The sequence below is a fragment of the Sceloporus undulatus genome, chromosome 3, assembly GCF_019175285.1.
Source record: "Sceloporus undulatus isolate JIND9_A2432 ecotype Alabama chromosome 3, SceUnd_v1.1, whole genome shotgun sequence".
Lineage (NCBI taxonomy): Eukaryota > Metazoa > Chordata > Lepidosauria > Squamata > Phrynosomatidae > Sceloporus > Sceloporus undulatus.
Genome location: NC_056524.1, coordinates 179,183,185 through 179,209,430, shown reverse-complemented (window position 1 = coordinate 179,209,430; position 26,246 = coordinate 179,183,185). Strand labels below are relative to the sequence as shown.

General features: G+C 39.3%; 1 protein-coding gene across 1 annotated transcript in view; it reads right to left on the bottom strand.

Moving 5' to 3' along the window:
* Nucleotides 1-26,246, bottom strand: part of KIF20B (kinesin family member 20B) — a 55,334-nt gene that overhangs the window by 17,841 nt on the left and 11,247 nt on the right. Inside the window, exons 10-27 of the mRNA XM_042458464.1 lie at nt 24,717-24,828; nt 21,619-21,687; nt 21,379-21,525; nt 20,545-20,707; nt 19,348-19,662; nt 17,834-17,973; nt 16,830-16,968; nt 15,257-15,470; nt 13,756-13,817; nt 13,438-13,557; nt 12,053-12,212; nt 8,127-9,267; nt 6,413-6,551; nt 5,530-5,652; nt 3,954-4,011; nt 2,596-2,721; nt 1,621-1,760; nt 499-654 (exon numbers count right to left, since the gene is read on the bottom strand). Of these exons, the coding sequence (XP_042314398.1) occupies nt 499-654; nt 1,621-1,760; nt 2,596-2,721; nt 3,954-4,011; nt 5,530-5,652; nt 6,413-6,551; nt 8,127-9,267; nt 12,053-12,212; nt 13,438-13,557; nt 13,756-13,817; nt 15,257-15,470; nt 16,830-16,968; nt 17,834-17,973; nt 19,348-19,662; nt 20,545-20,707; nt 21,379-21,525; nt 21,619-21,687; nt 24,717-24,828 (3,524 nt within the window). The remainder of the gene's footprint in view (nt 1-498; nt 655-1,620; nt 1,761-2,595; nt 2,722-3,953; nt 4,012-5,529; nt 5,653-6,412; nt 6,552-8,126; nt 9,268-12,052; nt 12,213-13,437; nt 13,558-13,755; nt 13,818-15,256; nt 15,471-16,829; nt 16,969-17,833; nt 17,974-19,347; nt 19,663-20,544; nt 20,708-21,378; nt 21,526-21,618; nt 21,688-24,716; nt 24,829-26,246) is intronic.

The following is a 26,246-nucleotide window of genomic DNA, read 5'->3' as shown; positions in this document are numbered from 1 at the left end:
CTCAATTATGTCTGGGTTACAGATCTTTGGGGCCTTGTCTCTATGTTTACGGAGGTCAGAGGCACCACAGGGCAGCTTCATAAGCAAATCATTGCAGTAATCCAGCCTTAATATAACAGATATATTAGGAGCTACGTCTCTCAAGGTAGAGCTGCCTTACTGGATTGATGAGTGGATAAACTGCAGGCATTTATTTTCAGCTCCTGAGATCTCTGGAAATATGGCAGGATATGATTGTAAAGAAAAGATTTCTTACGGTAATTTAAAAATGTAATCTTGGTTAGACTATTTTAAAGTGAACAACTAAGTACAAAGGAGTTATTTTGAAAGATTAAGGCTGCATCCCTATACACATTTGCCTCAGAGAAAATGCCATTCAGCACAATGGGGCCTACTTCTGAGTAAGCATGTATAAGTTTACCCAGGTAGATCCTTATGTTCAGAACAGTTCCCCACCCCCCATCCCATGCAAATCAAAGCTTGTTGTTTGTTACTCACTGCTTCTATTAGTTGTTTTGTGTGATGTTCTCTGTTTTCAGCAAACTTTTTCATCTCTCTGTTACGGTGAGTCTCTGCTTCTTTTGCCTGGCTTATGAGGAGCATTTTTTCTGTCAGCCACTTTTTACGATCTATTTTGTGTTGTTCTTCACATTCCTATTTTTAAAATTAACCAGGAGTTAAAACTTATTTTGGAAACAAAAAGTAATTCTTTTCTGTATAAGAATGTCTATTTGCCAGAGGGTTACATTCAAACATTTGCTAGATATGTGTTGTCCAACTATAAGAACAGATGCATTCAGATACAACATCAAGATTTAACTGAAGAGTATGCAAGCTGGTGCTCTGTTTAAAAATGATATCCCATAATTCCAAATCATTTGCCACACTGACTAGGTTATATGCAGGTTGTAGTCAAACATCTGGAGGGCATTAAGTTGCCTAACCTTGATTTAGTAGTACAAAAATGCAATACGGTATGCTTTTTGCTTATGGGCTCCTGCTGCCCTATTTGAATGCAAACAGAAGAAAATGTGAGACTTCTCATTTTATCATTTTAGCTGACCTGTGTAAAATTAATGGGAGTCTAATGAAAGTCAGACTCTAACACAGAGTGGACAACATATGGTTATGCTGGCGGAGTTGCAGCCCAAGCATATCTGGAGGGCCACAAATTGTCCACTCTGCCCCAACCAAGTGATAGTTGATCATTCTAACAGTGATACATTTAGAACACATGTAAAGGACAGAATAGAAACTGTAGATATAGGCATAGACACAGAAAGACACAGAGATAAATTTATTTTACTTATATGCTGTGACTGTCCAGGTTTGACAGAGACATTTCTCTTTCAGGATGGCATGAACAACTTACGAAGAGAAATCCAAGAGAGACTCCCAAAAGAAGAACATTAATTTTTTGAAACAAAAACGTGAACAATACAGTTTCTGTTATCTGGTCTTAAAAGTTAAGTTTTACTTTTTCTCTAAGCCCATATGAGATTTATTCAAAATTATCAATAACGATTTATTGGCAAATAGGCACACATGAGTCCCTGGCATGGTTTGAATGAAGCCTCACACAATCTTTAAAGCACATCAAGAATCCAAATACTGTATTACCTTCAGCTTCTCCTGCAGTCTTGCTAGTTCCTCATTAAGCAATGTCGTGCTTTTTTCACATTCTGCTTTACCATTCTGTTGCCTCAAACTACTGTTCCGCTTCTCTAGCTCATGGTACTTCTTTTTCCATTCTTCCAGTTCTAAATAATAATAATAATAATAATAATAATAATAATAATAATAATAGAGTACAAGACATTAAAAAGAATTTCATTATTAAATACTGTTTAAGTCTTGGTAAACCTAAATTAATGGAATTAAACATATATTTAAACTTCAAATAAATTGTTATAGATAGACCAACCTTCCCACAGCTCATACCCTCCCGATGTGATGAGCTATGTTTCACACCATACTCAGGCAGCATAACTATCAGATGGGCATAATGGAGTATAGCTCAAAGTCTCTGGAGTGTACCAAGCTGAAAAAAGTTGACATAGCTCACACATTTTTTTCCCTTGCATTTCATGACATCTAAACCGATTGTTTACTTTTTGTTTCCCTCTTCATGTGGTTATGTATAAATCTGCCAAATGAAGCATAATATCTTATGACCAAATGCATCTAAGGAAGTAGGCTCAAGTTTAGGAAAGTACATGCTACCAACCTCTATCTCTAGTTAGTCTCAATGGTGATGTACGATCCCCTTTGCATACTGATTTTCCAGACTAACACAGCTATATCTTTGAATTCTACTTCATGTACTGAACTCTAGTCCTTGAAAGCTTATGCCATAATAAATTTGCTAGTCTTCTTTAAAAGAGCAAACCAATTTGCTACATAGCAGTTCTTGCTGCAACAGCTATGCCTACAGAATACAAGTAGTGGACTACACTTGAAAATACCACCAGCATGGTTCCAAACAATTTAGATCAGTCAAGATGAGGAGACCTTTTTTTTACAGAGTGTATCAAAGAGATGTTGTGTGTGTGTGGGGGGGGGGGATGAGAAATGTTATTCTTCGTCATCACTTACCTGAAGCACATCTTTCATTCTCTTCTAACCGAGCCTCAAGTACTTCCTCTTGTTCAGATTGAGTCTGCTCTTGCTCTTCCAAAGTCAGTTTCATATCTTTGATGATTTTATCTTTATGAGATATATCTAAAAAATTTTTTAAAAAACCACATTTTAATTGTTTCTTTACACCTTTTCAAATATGCTTCTGCTAGATTAGTGTCTATGCTTGGGGAGGACCACAAGTTGCACTATTCCCTGTCAAAACATCCTTGTTCATCCTTCTTGTCCCAAAAGTGTGGGCTTTGTCACTTCAGACTTTGTGCCAAGCACATGAAAATCAATAAGGTGGGCATTTTGATGTGAGGTCAGGGTCAAATGGTGGAGCTCCTTTTCCACATATTCACTGTACACTATTTGGCAATCTTGTTGGTTCCAACAGAATTCACTATTAGAGAAGTTATTATCTTGGCTAATTTTTAGCAATGGATTCATAATATACTGAAATGAAGATTTTCAGTAAAAGCCTTGTTAAACCTCCTTTTGATTTTATAATAGCAAACATAAGAGCAAGAACAGAATCATGTTGACGGATGTTTTGGGACTGCACCTCCCCATATTTGCCACAACTGGGTATGCTAGTTGGGGTTTCAGGGAGTTGCAGTCTAATAAAATCTAGAGGCCTGCAATGATTCCCATCCCTGTATTAGAGGGACAGATTAAACCTTTCCCTGCTTACAACATTTCATGAACAGTGACACTCAATCATTTCCTTTGCCAAGTCATGCAACATTTTTGCCCCCGTTTGGCAGAATAATTAAAGCCATTAACAACTGTTCCCAGTCTGTCGGTCAACTACTTTACTGTAAAGCATCCATCAGTGAGTATTGCTTACTATGCCTTCTCTCTCAATGATGTCCTGTCCCATAAATGAGTACTAGACCTCACGTAGTATGTGTTAAACTAAACTGAACCTCCCTTAGCTAATGCTGGGTCCCATAAATATTTCAAGATTTCTCCTTTCAAGATGACTGCTTTGAAATTAATGAACCATTTCATTCTTATTTGAAATATGTTCACTTTTTTTAACATTGCATTCTAAACTAATATTCTAAATATCAAATGTCACGTCATCAACACAAGATGTATCTTACGTAAATGAAAATTATGGCACACTTTTCTAATAACTGCAAAGATTAATCTTTCACCTGTCATATTTATAGGCAAAACTGACAAAGTAGTTTAGAGAAAATAATGTCATTAAATCATAATAAAAACCACTAGAAGTAGTAGTAAGAATAACAGCAATAAGAGAAGAAGAGTGCCAAAAGTATGTAAAGGAAAAAAGAAATCACAAATGCATACTGGTTATGACATACCCTCACACGCTTTCCGGTACTGATGTCGAATATCCTCCAGTTTCTTATTCAGTTCTTCCTAATTTGGACAAAGAAATAGAAAGTACAACTACTCTAGAACAAAAATACTGCATCAGTATTAATACCTGACCAACTACTGAAAGTCCCATTGCACAGTGAATAAATAAAAAAGGCTGTTCTATAGACCAGTGATGGTGAACCTTTTGGAGACCGAGTGCCCAAATTTAGTGGTGTTCTCACACCAGGTATCACCTGGTGCCTGGGGAGGAAGATTTATGGGGGGAGGGACTTTCAGGGGTGGGACATCGGGGGAACACTCAGGGAAAAAATGGAGGACCTGAGCTTGGCCATGAAACCCACTGGGTGGCCTTGGACAAGTCACACTATCTCTTAGGGGAAGACAATAGCAAAAATCCTCTCTGAACAAATCTTGCCAAGAAAACCCCAGGATAGGTTCACCTTAAGGTCGCCGTAAGTGGGAAACGACTTGGGAGGCACACAACAACAACTTCTGCACAGAGGACTAGTCTGCTGAGGTAGATAGATAATTAAATAGGCAAATCACACTCTCTCAGCCTCAGGGGAAGGCAATGGCAAACTCCCTCCAACCCCTCTGCCCCTGTTGAATGGGGAAAATAACCCACCATTAGGTTTTTAAAAAACCCATCATCCAGGAGTGGAGCATCAGGAGGTTCATTGCCACATGGGGCTCAGCTTCCCTCCTCTTCTTCCTCCAAAGTCGGGCACTGCAGCTGCCTTTACTGGCGGCAGAGGAATGAGTGACTCCTTCTCCCTCTCCCTCCCTGGTGAGGCGGGGCTTTTCCTCGGCCGCCTGCGGGGCTCTGGCAGGTGGCTCCCAGAAGCCACGCAACAAGTGGCCCAATGCTCTCGATGCCTTCCAGCTCACAGAGCTTCTCCTCCAGCAAAGGCTCCCTCTCCTCCATGAATGAGAAAATGACCCAGGACTGAACAGCAAAAGAGGAGGAGGAGGTGGTGGAGGCTTAGCAAAACCCATAAGGCGGCAGCACCCGGGCCACAACGTGACAGCATGCGTGCCAGAGAGGGCATGCGTGTCATGGGTTCGCCATGGCTGCTATTGATGTTAGCTCAGACACAGGCCGCACTGTGCTCACTGGGACTTGAGATCCAGTCCTAGAAGTTGCATCGCTTTCAATTTGGCTTACTTTTGAATAGGCATGTTAAGAGTGAATTGTAACTAATGCTGCATCCCCACTGCAGAAATAAACTTTAACCACCATGGCTCAATGCTGTGAAATTCTGGGAACTGTAGTTTGTTGGGGCCCAAGAGGTCTCCTTCTCCTCTGAAACTGATTGGGGGCCACTATGCTGCACTGTTGCAGAAACATGACAGCATGATGACAAAATAACAGCAAATGCCAACTCCTTTGGTAAGTGTGGTGCGGGCTGCAAAAAAAGACAGACATTTGGCCCATGTGTTGCCTACCCCTGGCCATTCTCCATCCCAAGACTGTATAAGTTATTTCTGCATTTTTTTTTATCTTGTACGTACAAGTCATCCTCACAGTAACATACAATTGTGATCATTTCAAAGTACCTGGTTAAATTGCTGAATTGTTCTTTGCTTGACTTCTAGCTCTTCAGTGAGCTGGTTTTTAGCCTTTTCAAGTTCACTGACTTTACTCCGCAGTGATTTGTCTTCAGAACGCATGCTGCACACCTTTAAGAATATTCAGAGGGTTTACCTTGTATGCAGTTAAGATCATAATGACTTTAGCATGTGTATGGCGCTTATTTATTCAGAATGGTATACTTTCAGATGTTAAGCCAGAAGCAACCTCATTATTCACTCGTTCACTTTGCATTACAATTTGGAATACTGAGAAAGAGGGACAGAATACTAACTACTAGTTTAGAGTAGCAGTTCCCAAACTTGGTGTCCCCAAATGTTCTTGAACCATAACTCTTCAAATCTCCTGTCTGTACCTTGCTTCCACTCCATCATAAGCATCTGAAGAAGTAGGCTAAAATCTATGAAAGCTCATGCTACAAACTTCTTCTTTTTATCCAGTTAATCTCAAAGGTGCTACAAAATCTCTATACATATTAATTCTACAGACTAACACGGCTATATCTTTAAATTTTCCAAATCTCTATTAATTGTGTTTGATGGGGCTTTTGGGAGACAAAGTCCAACGACATATTAGAATTCAGATTTGGCTGTGGATAATGGGAGTTGTAATCAAAACAAAAATACCATGTTAGCGAAGTCTGGTATATTGTGATGACTAGTTATGCACCAAAAGCCTGATCTGTTCAGCTTCTTCATTAGTGTCTTTAGAATTAGTCCACACCACATCACTCCTTGACTCCAACAATGATTATCCAAATAAAGATGAGGGAAATGAAAACTAGTAAAAAGTTGTACAAGATGGAGTAGGGGGGAAAAGAGCTCTTCCCTGACTGATCTGCTTACAAACCTCTCTCTGGACTTGTTCGATTTGTTTTTTGGCATCAGCCAACTTTTCTTTGAGGTCTGCGTACTCTTCATCTTTCCGCTGAATTTCCATTCGCAGATTGGAGGAAAGAGCAATGCTCTCCGAGAGCTTGCTATTCAGTCTGAAAAGTAGTTATATTATAGTATTAATTTCTCAGTCCTTAGAGTCTAAATTTGGCAAGTTAAGTTTTAGAACAGAAGCACAGAAAACCAGAATTATTGCCACTTATTGTTGAAGGTTCCACAGTTCAAACTCCTCTTTTAACTCAGCAGGTGTTTTACTAAACCCTCATTGGAATTTGCCTATTGGTATGACCCATGTTCCAGTCATTGCCAGCTTCCTAAGGAGCTGGCAAAGGTACAAAGGTCTGGCACAAAAACTTCCCACATACTCACCATTTATAACATACCTCACCACCATATGGAAAAGTCCCATGTGGTCCATCAGAACAAGTAGTTTTGCTTTAATCGTTAGAATATTTTAATTCTCTTTCATTCAGAAAAGAATTAATATGTTTGGTGATTGGGATGTGGTTTATGTGGATGGGTAAACAGTTCATTACCTCCAGTCACAGATTCATGCTCAAATACAGTTTAGTGAGCAGACTGCTTGTGTGAGCTGTTGCCTTTTCACCCCAATTTATCTCTGGAAGTGACCATTTCCAGACACATCTCATATTTTGGGGCAGTATTTAACAGCACATCCCTGGAACCTGTTGTCATGAGACATGTACTTATAGCTCTGTTCAATAATTTGAAGACTATCTATAAGAGCTGGTGCTGATCAGACAACTACTGAGTAGTTGGAAGTGCTAACATTCACATACACAAAGCCAATGTCTAGCTACAAATAGATCACTTTTCTATTATTCATATGGATCTAGATCAAAACTGGGGAACCTATGGTCTTCCCAATGACGTTGGATTCCAATTACCATTGCTCACTGTCAACATTGATATTGGTGACAGATTTTGAGACTAGTCAAGCATCAACACATGGAAGACAGCAAGTTCCACACCCAACCAAAACAATAAGAATGTAATTTTGCAAAGTGTCCTCTGACTTCAGCAGCAGGCAGATTTGATGCCACTATATAAATCGTTTTCCTGGTAATGCAACTTAGGTGCAATATAGCCCTCTTCTGCTACTCCCCTCTGAGAATTACTTGCTTAAAAGTAATTGTTCTAGGACAATTTGAAGTTAAAAGGTCCCCCAGCAAAAAAAATGAACCAGTTTGCAAAACCTTAATCCTTACAAAGATTTCCTTTTAAGAATGGGAAACATGACCCAATCCTGATCTTTAACAATCTGTACTATTCTAAAATAACTTGTAAGAAAACTTTAGAAAAGGTGTTGAAATAGTCTACAGACACAATTATTTTGCATAATTGAATATTTTTCTCTTTTTGTGTTAGTTCAATTAAGCTTTCCTCTATTCTCTTTTTACAGCAGAAAAATAGCAGGCATGTGGTGCAGCAATTTACAAAAAAACCCACAACGGTCTGCCAATAATTTGATGAGATGATATAGTGCAACAAATGAAGATAAAAAGCAGTGGCTGGATGAGAGACCATCCTATGCAAGCTGTCCCCAGCTTTTGGAAGAAGAGGAATGAGTAAACATAATCTCACCTCAGATTTATGGTTTTTTACCCTTATTAGCATGTGGGTGTAGAAACAAAATAATGGTTACTTACTGTTCTGTCATTTGCTTTGCTTCTTCCTTATCTTTTTCTTGTAGTTCAGTGGTCCTCAATTTCTTCCTCAGTTCGACAACTTCTGCCTTCAGTTGTGATTCCTGATCATCTAACCTCCTGATTTTAGATTCTGAAACATTAAGTCTCTCTTGCAGGTCTTTTACCTCTATTTCCATAGCTAAAATGGCTGAGTCCTTATCTCTCAGTGTTTGCTCTAAACAGGTTATCTTGGCCTCCTTTGCTGCCCTATCCTCTTCCATGAGCTCATCTTTATTTTCAAGTTGCTCAAGATAGTCATGTGCTTTTTTCTGCTCCTCTCTATATTTTTCAGCATAAAGAGCATTTTCTTCTTGAAGGTCCTTTAACTGATTAATCAGGCACTCTTTTTCCTGCAAAGATGTATGCAACTGATTGGTTGTCTCAGTCATCTCTACCTTCAACTTACACATCTCATCTTCAGCATCCTGAGCCCTCCTCTGCAATTGTTCCACCTGTTGGAGGAGGTTTTCAATCTGACTGCTTTTTTGAGAAGAAGCATGAATGATCTGCTTGCTCACTTCCCAGATACTTTCAATGCTACAGTGAAATGAGCTTCTTTGACCACAGTTAACATGAGATTCCTTCTCTCCTTCTTTTGGAAGCTCTTCTACCCTCTTTGGACTTGCCAAATCAATACTTGTGGTAAGGCCCTGTGAACCTAACCTGCTCAGCTCACCTATTTTTACCTCAACTGCTTTTGTATTTATTTTTTGTTCTGCAATAGTTTGACTAGCCACTTCTATTTCTCCAAGTAGTTTCTGAATTTGCTCTCCTTGGTTCTTATTTGTATCTTTCAGTGCAACCAGTTCAGATGTTATTTTCTCAATATTAACTCGTTGCTGCTGGAGTTCCCTACTCAAGTCAGAAGCTTTTTCTTCTGAAGTAAAAAGCTCCTGAGACAAGCTAGCTATTTTTCTAGAAAACCCCTCATTCTCATCTTTCTCTTTTTCTAACTTGGCTCTAAGTGTGACCAACTGAATCTCTAGCAGTTTATTTTTTTCTTCCAATGCTACCACTTCTCCTTTTTCTTTTAGAGTGTGGGGTCGCATTTCTTCAGGTTCCTTTGTCTCTATGGTATCTGTAGCACTGCTGTTAGTGGACCCTACAGAAATTAAAAAGATGGTTATTTTTATTCAATCAGAAGCCACAATAGGTGTACCAAGCAATTTCAGAAACTGTTTAGAAAATTTATGGACAAAGCAAGAGAGAGAGATAAACACAGAGAAAGAGAGAGAAAGACAGAACACCTTCACTCAGAAAAGGGTATAAGGTTGCACTTTTAAAGGCCATGGCCAATATCCTATTGAAAGCTCTGCTAGCATATGTACATTGGCGGTTAAGGAGACAGGTGTTCCTTTCTTCACAGCTGCAAAATAGCAGCTAGACAATGTTGAACCACATCCCAATCATCAATCGGTAGCCATTTGAACAGAGGTTTTGTCCTGGTGATACCCAGCATCGACTGGACTAGTGAAGAAAATGAGTTCTGCAAGGAGCTACTGGATACCTCCTTGCACAGTAACAACAAAGTACTTATATTGGCATAACTGGGGGTTATACCATCATTAAGTCATCAGGCTATTTCTAATTTTGGATTCCAGCCGATTATGTACTTTCAACTTCTTTCATATGTTCAGGTCTTGGGAAAAGTCAAGCAGCCAACCCAACATACAGCAGGGGTGGATATTTTGAAGTCATCAAAATGTCCTCCATCAGCCCTAACTAGTAGAAAGCAAGATAAGAAGTGATGGGGCTTGCAGTTCAACAACATCGGAGAGGCTATGCATCACCCATCCTTGCTTTAGAATATCTAAAAAGGTATGAACATCATCACTGAGCAGGGTCACAGGAAGTTAGCTTCACCTGAACTACTCCAACTTCTCATTAACTTAAGACATCAGTTATGACTCAAGAATGCAAAGCAGAGAAAATAGCACTCCTTAGATATTTACTTTTGTATCACTATTCACTATCAAGCTAGCCTTATTTTTGCCAAGCTGAGCCTAACCTTTCCTAAGTGAGAGCTAGATTGCTCTTATTTCCACTATATTATCAAAGGGTAGAAGCCTTAAAAGCTTGGGCAACAAACAAGGAAAACAGTAAGGCACAATTCCAGTTTTTTTACACTCCTGTGCAACTTCCTATCTGTATTTTTTTATGGCACTAAAAGTTCCCAAGTTGAAAGAACATTTTTAAAAAATTATAGGTCAGCCAAATCCAGAACTGTGAGGCTAGTGCAAGACAGTGTAAGTAGCATCCTGTTCAGTAGTTGCAAGACTGTAATTTGGACTTAATGATTTCAGTCTTCGGGATTCATGTTTGCAGCCCCTAGTGACTGAACATAACTCATAAACCCTAACAATCCAGTCAGTCCATCCCCTAACCAACAGTTTCAACAATGCTATATATCAAGATGCAAGGAACCGAAGTGCTCTCCAAGTCACGGGGCACATGGAGAGAACTGGTTTTAGTAGGACCTCAAGGAGTTTCCTCAGCTGCACCCTGCAACCAGAGGAATACTGCAGACATAATTTCCCAGTATCCTAATCTGTAGTGCCCCAGAAGCCCTGTATTTAGGATACTGGCTATCTGAAAAGGTAGGATTTGGTGGATATTATCATCAGATGGAGTTACATCTAACAATGCTGGATCTCAGCCTTTATGCTTAAAATGAGATTAGCAAAGCAGACAGCAACTTATAATAAATAATAAAATAAAACATTTCTTAGATTGTAAGCCTGAGGGCAGGGAACCGTCTGACTAAAACATTTATGTACAGCGCTGTGTAAACTTACAGCGCTTTATAAATAAAGGTTAATAATAATAATAATAATAATAATTATCCTGCTTTTCAGTAATAAAACAATCAAAGCGGCTAACAAGTTGCCTTTAAAGTATTTAGGCTCTTCATTATTATTGGAATATGCTAGCCATCAAATGACTACCATTTTAGCATTATACCAATTACTTTCTTTAGTTATTTAAATAAAGACCTATCTTTGATTAAAGAGAGAAACAAATACTTTTCTTACTGAAGGACCTGAAAAACATGTTTTCTTAGGCAGACAGCCTTTTAACTTACTGCAATGTTTCCTTGCAGTTTCAAAACTTGGTTGTTGTTGTTTTTTTAAATCGGAAGTACTAACCGTGGTTGGCTCAGCCTCAGTGTAGATGTAAAAATACAATATCACAATCAAGAATGCTGAAAAGGGGGAACAAGAAGAATCCTCACGGAAAAGAAGTATTTTATGACGTGGAGCCGAAGGCTTTCATGGCCGGCATCCACAGTTTTTTGTGGTGTTTTCGGGGTATGTGGCCATGTTCTAGAAGAGTTTCTTCCTGACGTTTCGCCAGCATCTGTAGTACTCTGAAGACGCCAGCCACGGATGCTGGTGAAATGTCAGGAAGAAACTCTTCTAGAACATGGCCACATTGCCCGAATACCCCACAAAAAGCTAAGCATTTTATGAACTCACACATCCACTCACTTGGTCATGGTTAAGGAAACACAACCTCTGCATTGGAGTTACATACCAAAGATTTTGGAAAATCCTCTGAAAAGGTAGAATATGTTACATGTCTACACTTATGCACACACACATATGCACTTATACACAGGACCAAGCAAACTCACTAAACATAAGTTAGTTTAACATTTATTCTGTGACAAATACACATGCAACATGAAAAAGAAAAACTGATTTTCTATTAAAATATTTATTTTAGACCTTTAGAAGATAAAAGCAATAAAGAGTACATGCAAAATACATCTCCATGTGGGATTTGAGAGTCACATTTCTTCTATTCAGCTATTAATGTATGCTGCCGCAGTTTAGTAATTTTTGACTTCTGGAGTCTTTCTGCACCTGCAGAACAGGAAATGATACCTTGCTTTGCAGGTGGGCCATCCTCTTCTTCCTGGCTTTCTATACACCGTTTTCTTCCAATACCTACAGATTTCTCCAAGGACTCACCAGAGTGGGTACAACTTAGTTTGTTAGGATCCTCATGTCCCATTTCATGTTTAATAGCAATGATTGTGTTCTCCTATATTAAAATGAGAGACAATTCTATGACAATTCTACACAGCCTCCTAAACTCTATTTGTCACCCCTGATTTAAGCCTCGATCTCACTTCTGAACTTGTACATGGAGTGAGATGAGGGTGAATGTGTATGTCTGTGTCTATACAGAGACCCTCTCTCTCACTCTCTCAGATGAGGCCTAGACCCAAAAAAGTAGTATCACCATGATGTACCAGCAAAATATAGAGGAAAGCCAACTATCCATTTGTCTGCCCCACTGCTGAATGCTGAGTGACTGGAAACACTATGCCAGTGTTTGGCAATGGGTTTTCTGGACATTGTTATGAAAGATCATCAAATGTGACATGATAATATGAACAGAATTTCAATCCCTTCACATTAATGTGGGATCTATTTAGGCAGAAGACATTCATTTCCAACTGGGAGTGAAGTTCTGATCAACTATTTACTGTTGGTTGATGTATTTGAGGCTTTCAAGAAAAGGACAAAAAGTTTCAGAAGTCTGATTCTGCTATCTTCCATATAGTATTTCACCCACGCATTTCTTGTGTTGTGTGCCTTCAAGTCCTTTCTGATTTATGGTGACCCTAAAGTGAATGTGTCACAGATTTTCTGGGGCTGAGAGTGTGTGACTTTCCCAAGATCAGCCAGTAGGTTTCCATGATCAAGCAGGGAATCAAACCCTGGTCTCAGAGTCTTATCCAATGTTCAAATCACTATAGCACATTGGCTCCACACATTAACCTGACTTAAAACTGCTTCACTCAAGCAATATTGCTGCATTATGTGCCTTCAGACCATACCCTGGGGCCAAAAGAAATATAAGCTGTATCCAAAAGCAGCAAAGTAACTCGTTCATTTTCTGCATTTCTGGTTCTGCCACATGTGGCACATTGTATGTCTGGAATCTGAGAACCATCAAGCTATTTTATGCATGTCTAAGTAGTGTTATGCTTGCCTCTTAAAAAACAGTTATCTGGACAGCATCCCACCCTCCCCCCATCTTATCACTAAGCTTAGAAAGTCTTGTCAATTTTAAGAGTGCTTGTAGCCACTGAAGTCTTCTGTATATGTACACACACACACACACAATTCAGTAGGCCCTTTCTATTGCCCCTACTGACTATATGGCCTTGGAATCTCAGACTGAACATTTCATCCTGGGGAGTGGGCAGAACTGTTAACATACGATGCTACTTTTGAGAAGTGAAAAATTAAGCACTTACAGACACTTTTATGACAGCCTCCATTTCATTTATCAGAACTTGCAGCCTCCTAATTTCATCATCCTTTTGCTCCACAACTTGACTTAGCTCTTGTATGCGTTTGTTCTGCAGAGCCATTTTCTTCAACAAAAACAAGAAATTCAGGCTTAGAGATGCCAGTGCATTGGAATGTGGCTGTTTGCAAACTCAAAATTAATGCAGGCTGGGTTGATATTTCTTGGCTTCATAGACTGTTGTTCATGAAGCTGAGAAAGATTCTCCTGGTTTAGGGCTGAACAAAAAAGTACAGTGCAGTGAAGAAATTAAAAGCACATTTACCTCAACAGCATCTTGAAGAACTTTAGCAGATTCACTCAGTTTATCTTCTTTCATTGCCTCTGCTATAATGTAAGAATTGTTATTAATATTAAATCAATGACATGGAAAGAATTGCTCAGATTTGTTTAACAATGCATCAGATATGATACCTATCTCAGCTCTACTACATTTGTTTGACACTGCAATGGAACAAAAATAAATTGTCCCTTTCTTTTAAGAACTAATAGAGGGAATATATTTTAAGTAAGTGTAAATGTAATGCCCAGCATCTGTAACAGTAGAACCAACAAACTGAAACTTAATCTTTGCAAGAAGAAACATTGACCTTACCTGTGAGTTGTTTCTTTCCAGCAATGGAGGTGGAAACTAGACTCAAGAGCTATGGGGGCTTTGCTCCCCCTGCTGGTAGCTTCCTTAGTCCACTTCCTTCCCACTGGAGTGATGAGGAGCAACCCACATTAGGAGGTTTCCCCTCCATCACTGGAAAGCACAGGTGTTCTGGTCTCTTTTAAGTGTAGGAATATCAGAGTAGGAATTCAGTGTTAGCAGGATTGGGCTATACTCCTGGAAATGCAGGTTCACAGTTTAGGTGTAGGCTTGGATTCAAATGATTAGGCATCTGCAGTAGCCAGGAGTGCCTTTGCACTGTTAAAACTAGTGTGCTAGCTGAACCCATTCCTGAAGATGTCTGATCTAAAATGCTGTTCTTATGTGTCTTCAAGTCATTTCCAACTTATGGTGACCCTAACATGGAGCTTTCTTGACAATATTTGTTCAGAGGAGGTTTGCCTTTGTTTTCTTCTGCAGCTGAGAAAGGGTGACTTGCCCAGTGCATTTCCATGGTCAAGCAGGGATTTGAGCCCTGGTCTCCAGAGCTCCAGTCCAACCCTCAAACCACTAAACTATGCTGGCTGCCAAAAATGCTGGTAATTACCTATAAGGGGCTTTATAGGTCATTGCCAGCATTTTTGGCAGCCAGCATACCGTAGTTTAGTGGTTTGAGCGTTGGACTGCAGCATAGTTTAGTCACCCTTTCTCAGCTGCAGAGGAAAACAAAGGCAAACCTCCTCTGAACTAATCTTACCAAGAAAGCTCCCTGTTAGGGTCACCATAAGTTGGAAATGACTTGAAGATCTTTGGTCCAGGGTATTTAAAATACTCACTTCTACCACACAAGCTTATCCACACTTCAAGACCTATCCTGTCACACACTCTTGTCCTGTAACAGTTACAGGCCATTTATTATGAAGTATTAACTAAGGTCTTCTTGATGGCCGCTATGTGCATCAGAACATAGCTGAACATCTCTCAGCTGTCCCACACTCAAACATGGTCATGTAATAATCCAGGACTACAGTGAGCTCACTGGTTAGGGGGAATTCTGCAAAGGAGGTAGTGAATTGTTCCCTATGCAACAACCATAAAAAGACATAATATGCATAAGTTGACTGCACGTGTCACTAACAGGATGCCAGCCTGTGGTTCTTCTCACCATGCCTACCTTGATTCCGGCACAAAAGCTCCTCTCGAATTTGAGATAGTTCAGCTGTAACTTCGGCTAATTGTTTTTCAAGCCGCTCAATAGTTGTCTGGGGTTCTTCCAAGGCATCAATTGCTCTGTATGCCATGGCTGCCTGCTGCTTAATATCAGAGACATTCTGTTGCATTGATTCCACCATGCAAGAAAGATTAGAAGCATCTTCAGCTTCATATCCCTTGTTGCAAGAAACAGGAAATAAAAACGGAGACATGAAAAGGGGTTCATACAGATCTGTAGGAGAAGACTCTTCCATCAACAGAAAGCAACTGGTATCCTTATCACAGAATACATCAAGATGTCTGAGAACATGGATTATAATGCCCTATATGTGTTTAACTTGCTTTTTCTTGAAATTCACCAAATTTTCCATGTCTAAGCATATTTTTCTTTCAGCATTGCTCTACCTAATTTTGGCTTTACTGTCACTTTCTGACTTTTCCACATCAACAACAGTTCAACAACAGCTGGAGGGTCTCTTTAAATTACTTTATTTGTTCTGAGATGACAACACCCTGGGTCTGTCCCACTGCTGCCACCAATTTATCACGGCCACTTTTAATTACCACCACAAAATTTCTTCGATGACCACCAAAACTGTTTATCTGTTTCTTTTAGAATTTACTTTCATATAATACCTAGTAGCGTGGTTACATTATTCAAGTGCCAAACAAGCCTATATTTAAAACAAGAATAAAACTTTATTTATAAGGAAGGTTTAAACAGTATTTTGCTTATTGAGATGTTGCATATGTTTGTAACTTTCAGGTTTTTTTTTCCTTAGTTTCATTCAGTTACAGGTTAATTAACTTCTTCATCTTCTCTCCAGCAATTAACATACTTATAATCAGGACCCTCACACCATCCTTATCTTTAGGTTCTTTTTCTAAACCTACACCAGCCACCAGGGCTAACTAAATCCTACAGAGTTCTGGACATATACTGATAGGGCGTCCCCCACTTTTGGACTCTACCCCTAACAGTACCTGTCCCACACTGGAACCCTCACAACAACTGTCCTTCTCTGGACTTAATGAAACCCTATCTAACTTTCCCTGTCAGCAACAGCCCTATTTATCTTCTCCAGCCTTCACTGTGAATGGCTGCCACAGCTCTCTTCTCTATCCACCATCCAGAGAGAGAGGGCAACCCAGCTCAATTGGGCCTTGCCTGAAAGAAGAAGGCCCTCTCTCCATCCACCATCCAGAGGGAGAGAAAGGCAAGCCAGAGCCATCGGGCCTTGTCTGAAAGAAGAAGGGCCCTCCCTCCAGTCCATCTGCTGTGGTTCAGAAATCAGATCTGCTGGACTTTTCCCCTTCCCCACTGCCACTGCCTTCTCCTTTTGTGTCTTGTCTCTTTAGATTGTAAGCCAGAGGGCAGGGAAATGTCTAATTAACAATTTGTAAGCTGCTCCGATAGCCTTTTGGCTGAAGAGTGGGGTATAAATAAATATATAAATATTCTTATTGGTTGTTATTATGTTGGCCCATCTCTATCAGCATCCCATTGGCTGACGACAGCTGGCTTGTGCATTTACCTGTGTTCTGTCTTGCGCATCTTTTTCTGCTATTTCTCCATTTGCTTGCTGTGTGCATTCTTTAACCAGTTCCTTGTAAATCTCCACACGTTTCTCACAGTTCTCCTCCATCATGTCCTCCCTATGACTAAAAAACATCCTAAATATAACAGTGAGAGAAATAAGTTGTATGTCAGGTGTATCCCCTGACCAGACATTCTACTTGCTTTTTAAAAGGACTTGCTGATACTTAAACACTGTATTGAAAAGCATACAGGAATTCATTTCTAATCCCAGCCTCTGTTTAAAAACCTCCAAAGAAAGAGATTCCACCACACTCTGAAACCCTGGCAAGGAGAATGGAAACCTTGACAAGGAAACCCTAGCAAGGAGAATGGATAGATGAGACTGATTTTGCACCAAACCCTCTCTATTCCCTCCCCTCCCATTTTCTGCACCAAAAACAGGTTTGCTGCACAGAAAATACAGTTTTCTATACAGCCAGAGCCATTCTCTGTGCAACCCCCCCCCCCAAAAAAAAACCCCACAGATAGGTTTGATTTGGGTTTGTTGTTGTTTTGCACACTCCTTGTCAGAGCTGTTTAATTTTAGTTACTTTTAGCCATTGAAAAGCTACCCAATTTTCAAGGAATATCTCACAGAAGGGAGAAAAATGGTAAACTTATTCATTCTTGCCAACAAGAATGAAATGTGCAAAGATTTATACTGCTAATCTACATACAAGGCACAGTATCATGAGGAAGATCACTGTCCTAGCAATAGAACATGAGTCTTTCTCACAGGTCAGCCAAAGCTGATTAATTGTTGTATTCCTCAGGGCTAGACAGATAGTGCCCAAGGGCTGCATGCAGCTGGCAGTGTAGCCACTTAATGTGCCACACACACTAGGTCTGTTCTTATGCTCCCAGTCTCTATAACTTACAGGCAGCTGTTTGGTGGATGCATGCTAGTCTTTGCACTAAGAAAGTCTCAGTATTACTCTAGAAACATAACAGCCAACTTACTTGAGAGTATTCTCTTTTTCATTATAATACCGAGCAAATTCCCGTGTAACTTCTTCACGAATTTTTAGCTCCAGAAGTAGCTTATCTTTTCTTTCATCAATCAACTTGTTTTTCAGTTCCTCTATTATATGGAGCAGCCTCTAAGCATGAGCACATGGAGTGGAATTAATATAAGGAAAATATTATTCAGCGCTCATTTCTGCAGGACATTTCTCAGGTTTGAAAACTTGTACAGTATTGGATTTCATGCCCAAAAGCCTACTACAGCCTACTACAATGTCTCACATCACAAGAAGAAACAAAAATATTTTCTAGTAACCAAGAGGACTATTTTGTAGCAATAAAAATGGGATTAATGCAGAGACAGAAATACTGAAATTGACTTACTCACTTCAGAAGGCAAATAATATTGACCCTTCTCATTTTTAGCATTCATATTACAGTGCGCCCTCCCCTTATGCAAGGATCCGTTCTGGATCCCTCCGCGTAAGGGGAAATCAGCGTATGCTGAAGCCCCTTAGGAAGTAATGGGGGTTGTGCCTGTGGCGCGCAGTGGCGCACACGCACCATGGGCGCACGCCCCATTAGTTCTTCTGGGGTGTGCGACAGGCTCTTTCGGTACGGATTTCAGCATATGCTGAAAACCGCGTATGGCTCGCCCGTGTAAAATGCAGGTGCACTGTATTATCAAAGTGATGGTCACATGTGGCTTCCCCAAGACCATCTGAGATCTCCAATTCCTCAAAAAAACATTAAAACTCAACATTTGAGAGAATGGGGGGCATTTTTAGCCAGCCAATTAACCATAGGCATATCCTATCAGGACTAATGTATCTTCCCATCCTGCTCCTGGCAGGTGACCATCAGTGCTTTAAATAGACAAGAATATTTAAACACCAATATGCCAAAAATATTTATTGGAACTTTTGAACATTCTACCTCCAGAGGAAGTTTTTAGGATGTGTGGGAGGAAGTGCAGATTGTTTCATGGAAGTGTCATCTGCTAGCACAATGGCCATGTTGGAATCAACCTATGCTCTTTCATTGACTATAAGTTGTGGGTGCTTTCTTAAGTTACGGTATGCTTCCATTATATTAGTATTTTTTTATTGTTGTGTATTTTAAAATATGTATTTTAAGTTTTCAACAGCCTTCAGTATGATTTATGACAGAAAAATGGAACATCATTATCTGAAATACAGCATGCAACTCTTTAATAATAAACATAATAATAACTGCTCTGTATTTTTGCTGCTCTATTTACCGTAGGTCAGCAGTGAGCAGCTGCACAGAGGATGCAGGGCATTTTTTATTATTATTGCCCAGCTAGCAGGCTGCACCAGCGAGTTTCAGCATATCCAAAATGAAGTGGTATCACATCCATTTGTCATTTTGGCCAATTTTTCTCTTTTTGCTATTTTGAGAAGGTAAGGGTGTGCTTTGTAGGGTTAGGAAGAGAGAAGCACTACAGTTTTAGACCCATTTGGAGACAAAAAAATAACCCAAGGACATACCTGATATTCCTCTTTTCCAATGATGATATCACTCTCATCTTCTGTCTGGCTTGGTGTCTCCTCTCCCCCCTCATACTCATTTTCCTTTACCAGTATGCTTTCTTCTATGCTGTTTTCATCGTGTAGCCCACTGCTGTCTTCTACCAGCTCTTCTTCATCTTCCATCACATCTTCCAGATTCCTTTCCCAAAGCATAGTGGCTCTTTTCTTGGGTAAACATACACCCTCTTCAGTGTTCCCTTCATATTCTGCATTGACAGATATTTGGTCAAAAGTCTCTTTTGGAGGAGAGTTGGGAGAATCTAATACCATGACCTGTTTAATAAACAAAAACATATAAAAACTAGTTGTAAGTTATCCGAGCTGTTGTAAGACCTTCCTGCCAAATCTCTAACTTGAAGTTTCCCACCATATACTCTGCAGAATCCATACTTTCTTCTAGTACTACCCAAAACCACACTACATAGTTTTTCTATCAGTGAAATATACTGCCTGCGAGTGTGGTGGTTTCCTTCTTTGTAGCTTTTTAAACAGAGGATGGATGGCAATTTGTTTTGAGTGCTTTTGATGGTGCTTGCGGCCTCTTCCAGAGCAGAATAAAGTGACTTATTACTTTCCTTGTTCTCTAGATACTATACTCCTATTGATGTAACCTAGGATTACATCTGCTTTTTTAGCTGATGACTCATCACACTGCTGACTTATGTTCAATTTGTAATGTCAAGCCAGGTGAACCTTTAATTTTTTCTGCTTAAATGCAGCACCTTACATTTCTCCCTGTTTGTTAGTTTTGGCCCAACTTGGAGAGAGGGGAACTGGCTCCCATCTTTGGTGTACATGTGCCCCTAGTTAGTTAAGTGAAGTGATCCAAAAGCAATTAAAGGTTTAACCAACAACAAAATAACCTAAACTACCCAGTGGCACCAAGACTCAGAAACCAATGCTGTAATGCCCTGCATACTTGTGCATGAACACACCCTATTGGAAAGGTGTGGGATTTTCTTCCAAATCAAAAGCACACATGGGTTGAACTTGCACACCCAGCTTCACTAACAGCTCTCAATTAGTCCTCTTGAGAATTCCCAAGAGCACTGATCCATTACAAATCCTACAGTCATTTGTGAACCTATAGCTTTTTGTTGATCTGGGAACAATTTCACAGTCATTTGTCTTCAGCTACTGTTTGATCACACTTACTTTTTGAGCAATTGATGAAAACTTGAGCACATTGAGTGTTTCATCATATGCCGCAGCACTCTGGCTGACATTAACTATCATGCACACCTTCCCTTTACCGCTGAAGAAACCTTGAAAGAAGTGAGTTAGCTTGCTTTCACGAAATGGGATGTGCTGTTGCAGCCTAGAATGAGACAAGTGTGACATTGCATAAATTGTCATTCCTCTTGAAACCAGATTAAGTTCCCAGATTACCAAGTGTGCACTTCTAGTACAGTGCGCCCGCGTCATACGTGGGTGCATTATACGCAGGTTTGAACACATGCTCAAACCTGTGTAGAGCTGTGTGGGGCACAAGGGGGTCCCATTTGGATGAATGGGGCACATGCCTGTGGATGGGGCTCGAGCATACACAGTATTTGGCATACTCTGCTCCTTTTTGTGCCAGGAAAAAGCAGCGGCAGAAAACTGCTCCTTTTTGCGCTGGGAATAGAGTGCCCTTGCCTCTGTGGCAGCAGTTTTTCTGGGTTTTGGCAGTGTGCGGTGTGTGAATGCCACACCACCACCACTGTGTAGTTGCTGCGGGCAGCTTCACAGCATGTTCCTGGCGTCTTGAGGGTGTGTGTCATGCGTATGTCACACCCCCAAGCCGCCGAGAAGCCAGTTCTTTTTACGGCCTGTACCAGCCCTAAGTCACAAAAATATTAGTAGCAGTGTGCATCCGAAATAAACGCACATCTTGTCATCACCATCACCACCCCACACCTAGCATTTGCCTTCCCTTTATATAGAGGACCAGCAAGAAGGAATTTCTGATTCCCCTGATGGAAAGCTGAAAACTCAACTGGAACATACTTTGATTGTTGGGTGGTCTTCAAGGCATTGATGCATTTGCCTAGAATGAGCAATGAGTTGTTAATATTGCCACTTTCTTTTAATCTATTTCCTTCATTGTGGGTTCTGGTACAACGCTCTGAGCCAGCAAGGTCACAGAGGAATAACCTAAAGGTAAATAAAAAGGTTATATGTTTATAGGTTACCTTATGTTATGTTTAAGAAGTAAAAATGACTTATTTTAACAGAAAGATCACTTACTCGTTGACCTGCTTCACCTGAGTTGATTCAGAAGCGATTCTTAGCATTTTCACAGTGAATATGCTATGACTGAAAGAAAGAAAAAACAAAAAAAGTCATTTCTGACAGTTGCCTTCCAATATTAGTAAAAAAAAAACTGTGAAAATTTCATATCACTTTAATTATTTGGGATACTTCCACTGTTTGCATGTATGCTTTGGTCAATTTCATTCTAGAAAGTTAAGAGATATATTTGTGCTAAGTGAAACGGGCTAGGTTCACACATAAACCAGGTTAGAGTTTGCTTTATTCTTGCTTGCTGTTGTGTTCAAACCCAATTCCACGAATAAATATGGCTTCTAGCCAGAAACAAACAATTAGAAGCCATGGTTTGTTGCTATCTTAACATAACATTGCTATTTCAAATAGATTGTGTTTCTGTGCTCAAAACTGCGGTTTGTCCCTGCATTGTTTCCTCAGCTGTCCACTCTGAAACAGAGGCTGACAAGAGTCAAGAGAGAAACAAATCTGAAGGTGCAGTGCTATCCATACACAGAAGTGTAGTTAACCTGAGCTAAGGTATGATTGAATAAGCTAGCTTCAATAGGTAGAGCTAACTTTAGAGACTAACTGTGGTTAAGATTAACCATATTTTGCAAGTATAGATGACACAGCACATTCAAGTTATTCGGAATTGCAAGCAAAAACTTCCAAACTCTACCTCAGACTGGAAAAAGAGGAAGGGTTTCTGTAATCCCACAGAATTCTTCAGGGTGGGGAAACAGGCCACAGACAACCCTCAATCCCTTTTTTGTTGCCCAAAGGTCTCCCAAGTTGGTTGAAAAACACTTGGGAATACTGCCTAGAGCAGTGATTTCCCATAAAAAAAATTATCCTGATTCCACAAATTGCACAAAAATCAGTTCCCTCAAACCCAAAAGAATAAAAAAAAAAAAAACAACTACCAGTTACTTTTCCTTCTAAGATGAAAATGCAGCAGTGCAACATACCACAAGGTGAAAAAGTGGTTCACTAACCTATAACTCAGTGTCAGTGGAATTTAACTCATGATTTATCAATTATTAGCATTTTTATTCACACACAAAAAATCCCTGTGGCTAGAAACTCTAGAAGCATAGCCCACATATCTGCAGGACTGATACTTGCAGTTTCACTTACCCAATCTCAAAGAAATATCTTCTCTCTGGGTATTTTCTAGGGCTTCCAGTGTAATTCTTTTTTTTCTTTTTTTTTTTAGTTTTATTCATCCCATAAAAATTTAGTCCAATCATACAGACATAATAACATCTTCTATAATAAATCCAACCATCAACATAAACTTATACTCTACAATGACTAACAAACCACAGACTGACATCTCATCCAGCCTTTTAAATTGTAAAATACATCTAACATAAACAGAATGACTTCCTTCCTCCCTAGTCTTGATATTACTGAAGTCTAATGTTCTATCTTTTACCCAATATATTTGTATGATTCTACTTCTGAGTCTGAACCAATGTTATAAAATAAAAGTAAAGATAACAATGAATTTTATTTGCTATATCTCCTATACTTTCTTCATTAAGTAAACTTAATATTGTGTTTTCTCTTGGTTTAGTTACAATATGATATATCTAGTCTCATTTTCTCCTTCTTACATGTTTTATTTACTTACTTTTCTGTATCTATCTTTATAGCTTCTTTCCTTTAATTTGCAATAATATATTTCCAACACTTTTCTAATTATAGAACACTTGCCATGTTTTTAATATACTTTTCCATTTTCCCTTTCATCTAGCATGTCATCTTATCTAGTTCTGCCATTTCATATAATTGAATTAACCATTATGCTACTGTTGGTGTTTCCTCCCTCTTCCATATCTATGCATATGTTATTCTTGCACATGTTAACTGATGAAAAACCAATCTCCCATCTATCTTTTCTGGTTTTTTTAATCATACCTAACAAAATACCTCTGGTGAAAATGTCACATCTCTCTTTAGTTCTATTGTTATTATTTTATAAATTTCTATCCAAAGTTTTCTGACTTTGGGACATGTCCACTACAGATTGTAGTATGGAACTGTCACATGGGAGCATTTCCAACAATTTGGTTTTGTTCCTTTAAATATCTGGGCAATTCTTTGTGGCGATAAATGCCATCTATACATCATCCTATAGTTATTTTCTCTCAAATCCTGGCACAAAGTATGTTTCATTTTCTTATTCCATATTTCCTCCCATTGATTATATCCAGTATCATGCCCTATGTTTTGTGCCCATTTGATCGTGTTATCCTTAATTATCTCTTCTTCTGTATCCCACTTCAATAACAATTTATAACATTTCGAAAACATATTTTTATTTCCCATCTCTATTATTTTATCCCATTCTTATTTTTTTAACTTGAAACCCTTCCAATTTCACATTGATTTTATACCTTTAATTGTCGATATAAGTACCAGTGGCAATCTATGTTTGTTTCCTTAAGTTCTTCCTGAGATTTTATTTCTAATTCACCACCTGTTTCCTTCAAAATAGCTCTCTATCCAATCCATTTCTGATGTGAAATGCCTTCTCTCCTAAAAAAAAGCCTTTGTGTGGTAAACACCACTGAGGGATTTTTGAACAAAGTCTGTATTTGTATTTCCTCCAAACTTTCATCAAAGGTTTTCTTACTAAATGGATTAAACCCTCTTTATTGACTTTTTATTTCCCATAAATTAAATAACCATGCCACCCAGTGTAATTCTATGGTATACTTTTGGCAGAAGTTGACCATATAATCATGCTGGAGGTCCTAGAGATAGTGTTCTCCCTAGGAATCTCTAGGTCATCCAGCACAACTCTTATGGTCAGCTTTCACTGGAAGTCGTTACTTTCAATAGAGTTCGCTATTATCTGTGTTTTCATTTTTCATGGATATGAAGGTTGTACTGTACAGGAACCCTCTGAACAAGATAAGAATATTAGCCAGGTTTTATTAAAGAAATATATACACATATTTACTTATAGGTATATAAGTAAGAATGGTGTACTGAACATATAATGCCTTCCATATAAAACAGAAAGCAAATCATTATGCTATTCCACATTGAACACATCCCATTTTTACCTTCTGCTGGAGTTAGCATTCAGCTTTGTTGAAGCAAAACTCTGATGCTTCAGGCCAAGCTTCATGAGTTTAAAGGCTTCTTTAAAATTCAAAACCTGAATCCACTGTAGATCTTTAAGAAATATCAAGGATACTTTATTAAATACAACACATAAAGCATTTTATTTACATTAATTAATAAATACAGAAACAGAAATGTGGATATATGGTATTTACTGTTGGTTTAAGACCTGGTTCACACATGCTCTAGACTAGGGAGTTTATCGCTTAGGGCCAGGAACGTGCCCAATTCGTTCTAAAAAGGGAGCGATTTCCAAGAACTGTTTCAAAGCGTTCTCAGAAATTGCGCCCCCTGGAACAGATCGGGGACGCGATTGGAACGCCCGGCGACAGCTGCGGCGTTCCTCCATGCGGTTAAGATGCGTTCTGGGGCCCATCACGTACCCAGAACACTCCCTTTTTAGAACGCATTGGGCACGTTCCTGGCCCAATGCGATGAACTCCATGGTCAAACATCCATTGCAATTACAAAAACATATCAGTTTCCCCCATTTATACTCTGCCATTCCTTTTACATGATAGGACATTTCTGTGATGAATCCTTCCCCCTAGTAAACTAGAATACTTATGGAGGGTCTGGGGGCAGAGTTGAGAAGTAATCCATGTTATGCTTCTGTGGGTAATGGAACAGATAGGCAGATAAGCTACACACCCAGGCCACAACAGCGAGCCAAAATATCTCTAAATCTGCCCAGTTTTTCATTATCTTAACCCTTTATAAAAGGATTTTCAGTCAACAAACTGACACATAGTTGAACAGTTGTTTCTAGAAGTGGCAGAAATGCTTTTCAGGATTGTGTAATACAGTAGGCCCTTGGGATCTGCTGGAGTTTGGTTCCAGGACCCCCGCTGATACCAAAATCCGTGGCTGCTCAAGTCCCATTAAAAACAATAGCATAATGAAATAATGCCCTATATTAAATGTTAGAAACAATATTTGCTTTTGGAATTTATATTGTTTTTGAATATTTTCAGGCCGTGTATAGCTGAATCCATGGATAAAAATCCGTGGATATAGAGGGCCAACTGTACTCCCTAACAACCTGTAACACTGATATATTTAACAGATTCATAATGTTCGAGAACTGTGATGGAACAAAATTGAAACTACTGCCTATGGACAGGAATCCCAAATAGAATTTTTAAATGAGGTTTGGGAGACTGAGAAATATAGCCAACCTCATAGTATTCACTAGTGACTTCAACCCACAATCTTGTACATGTTTATTTAGAAGTAAGTCCCTTTGAATTCATTTGGTTTAACTCCACAGTGTCTATAATTGGTAGGTTGAGCACCCCAAATTCAGAAATCTCAAAACCACCCAAAACCTGTTGCCACCCACCACCCACTTCTGCATTCGAGACAATAGCTGCGGCACTCCTACTCATTGTAGATCCTCAGTCTGTCTCTAGACTCATGTCTCATACATAAATAAATAGCAAATGACCAAGACGCGAGGCTGGATTGAG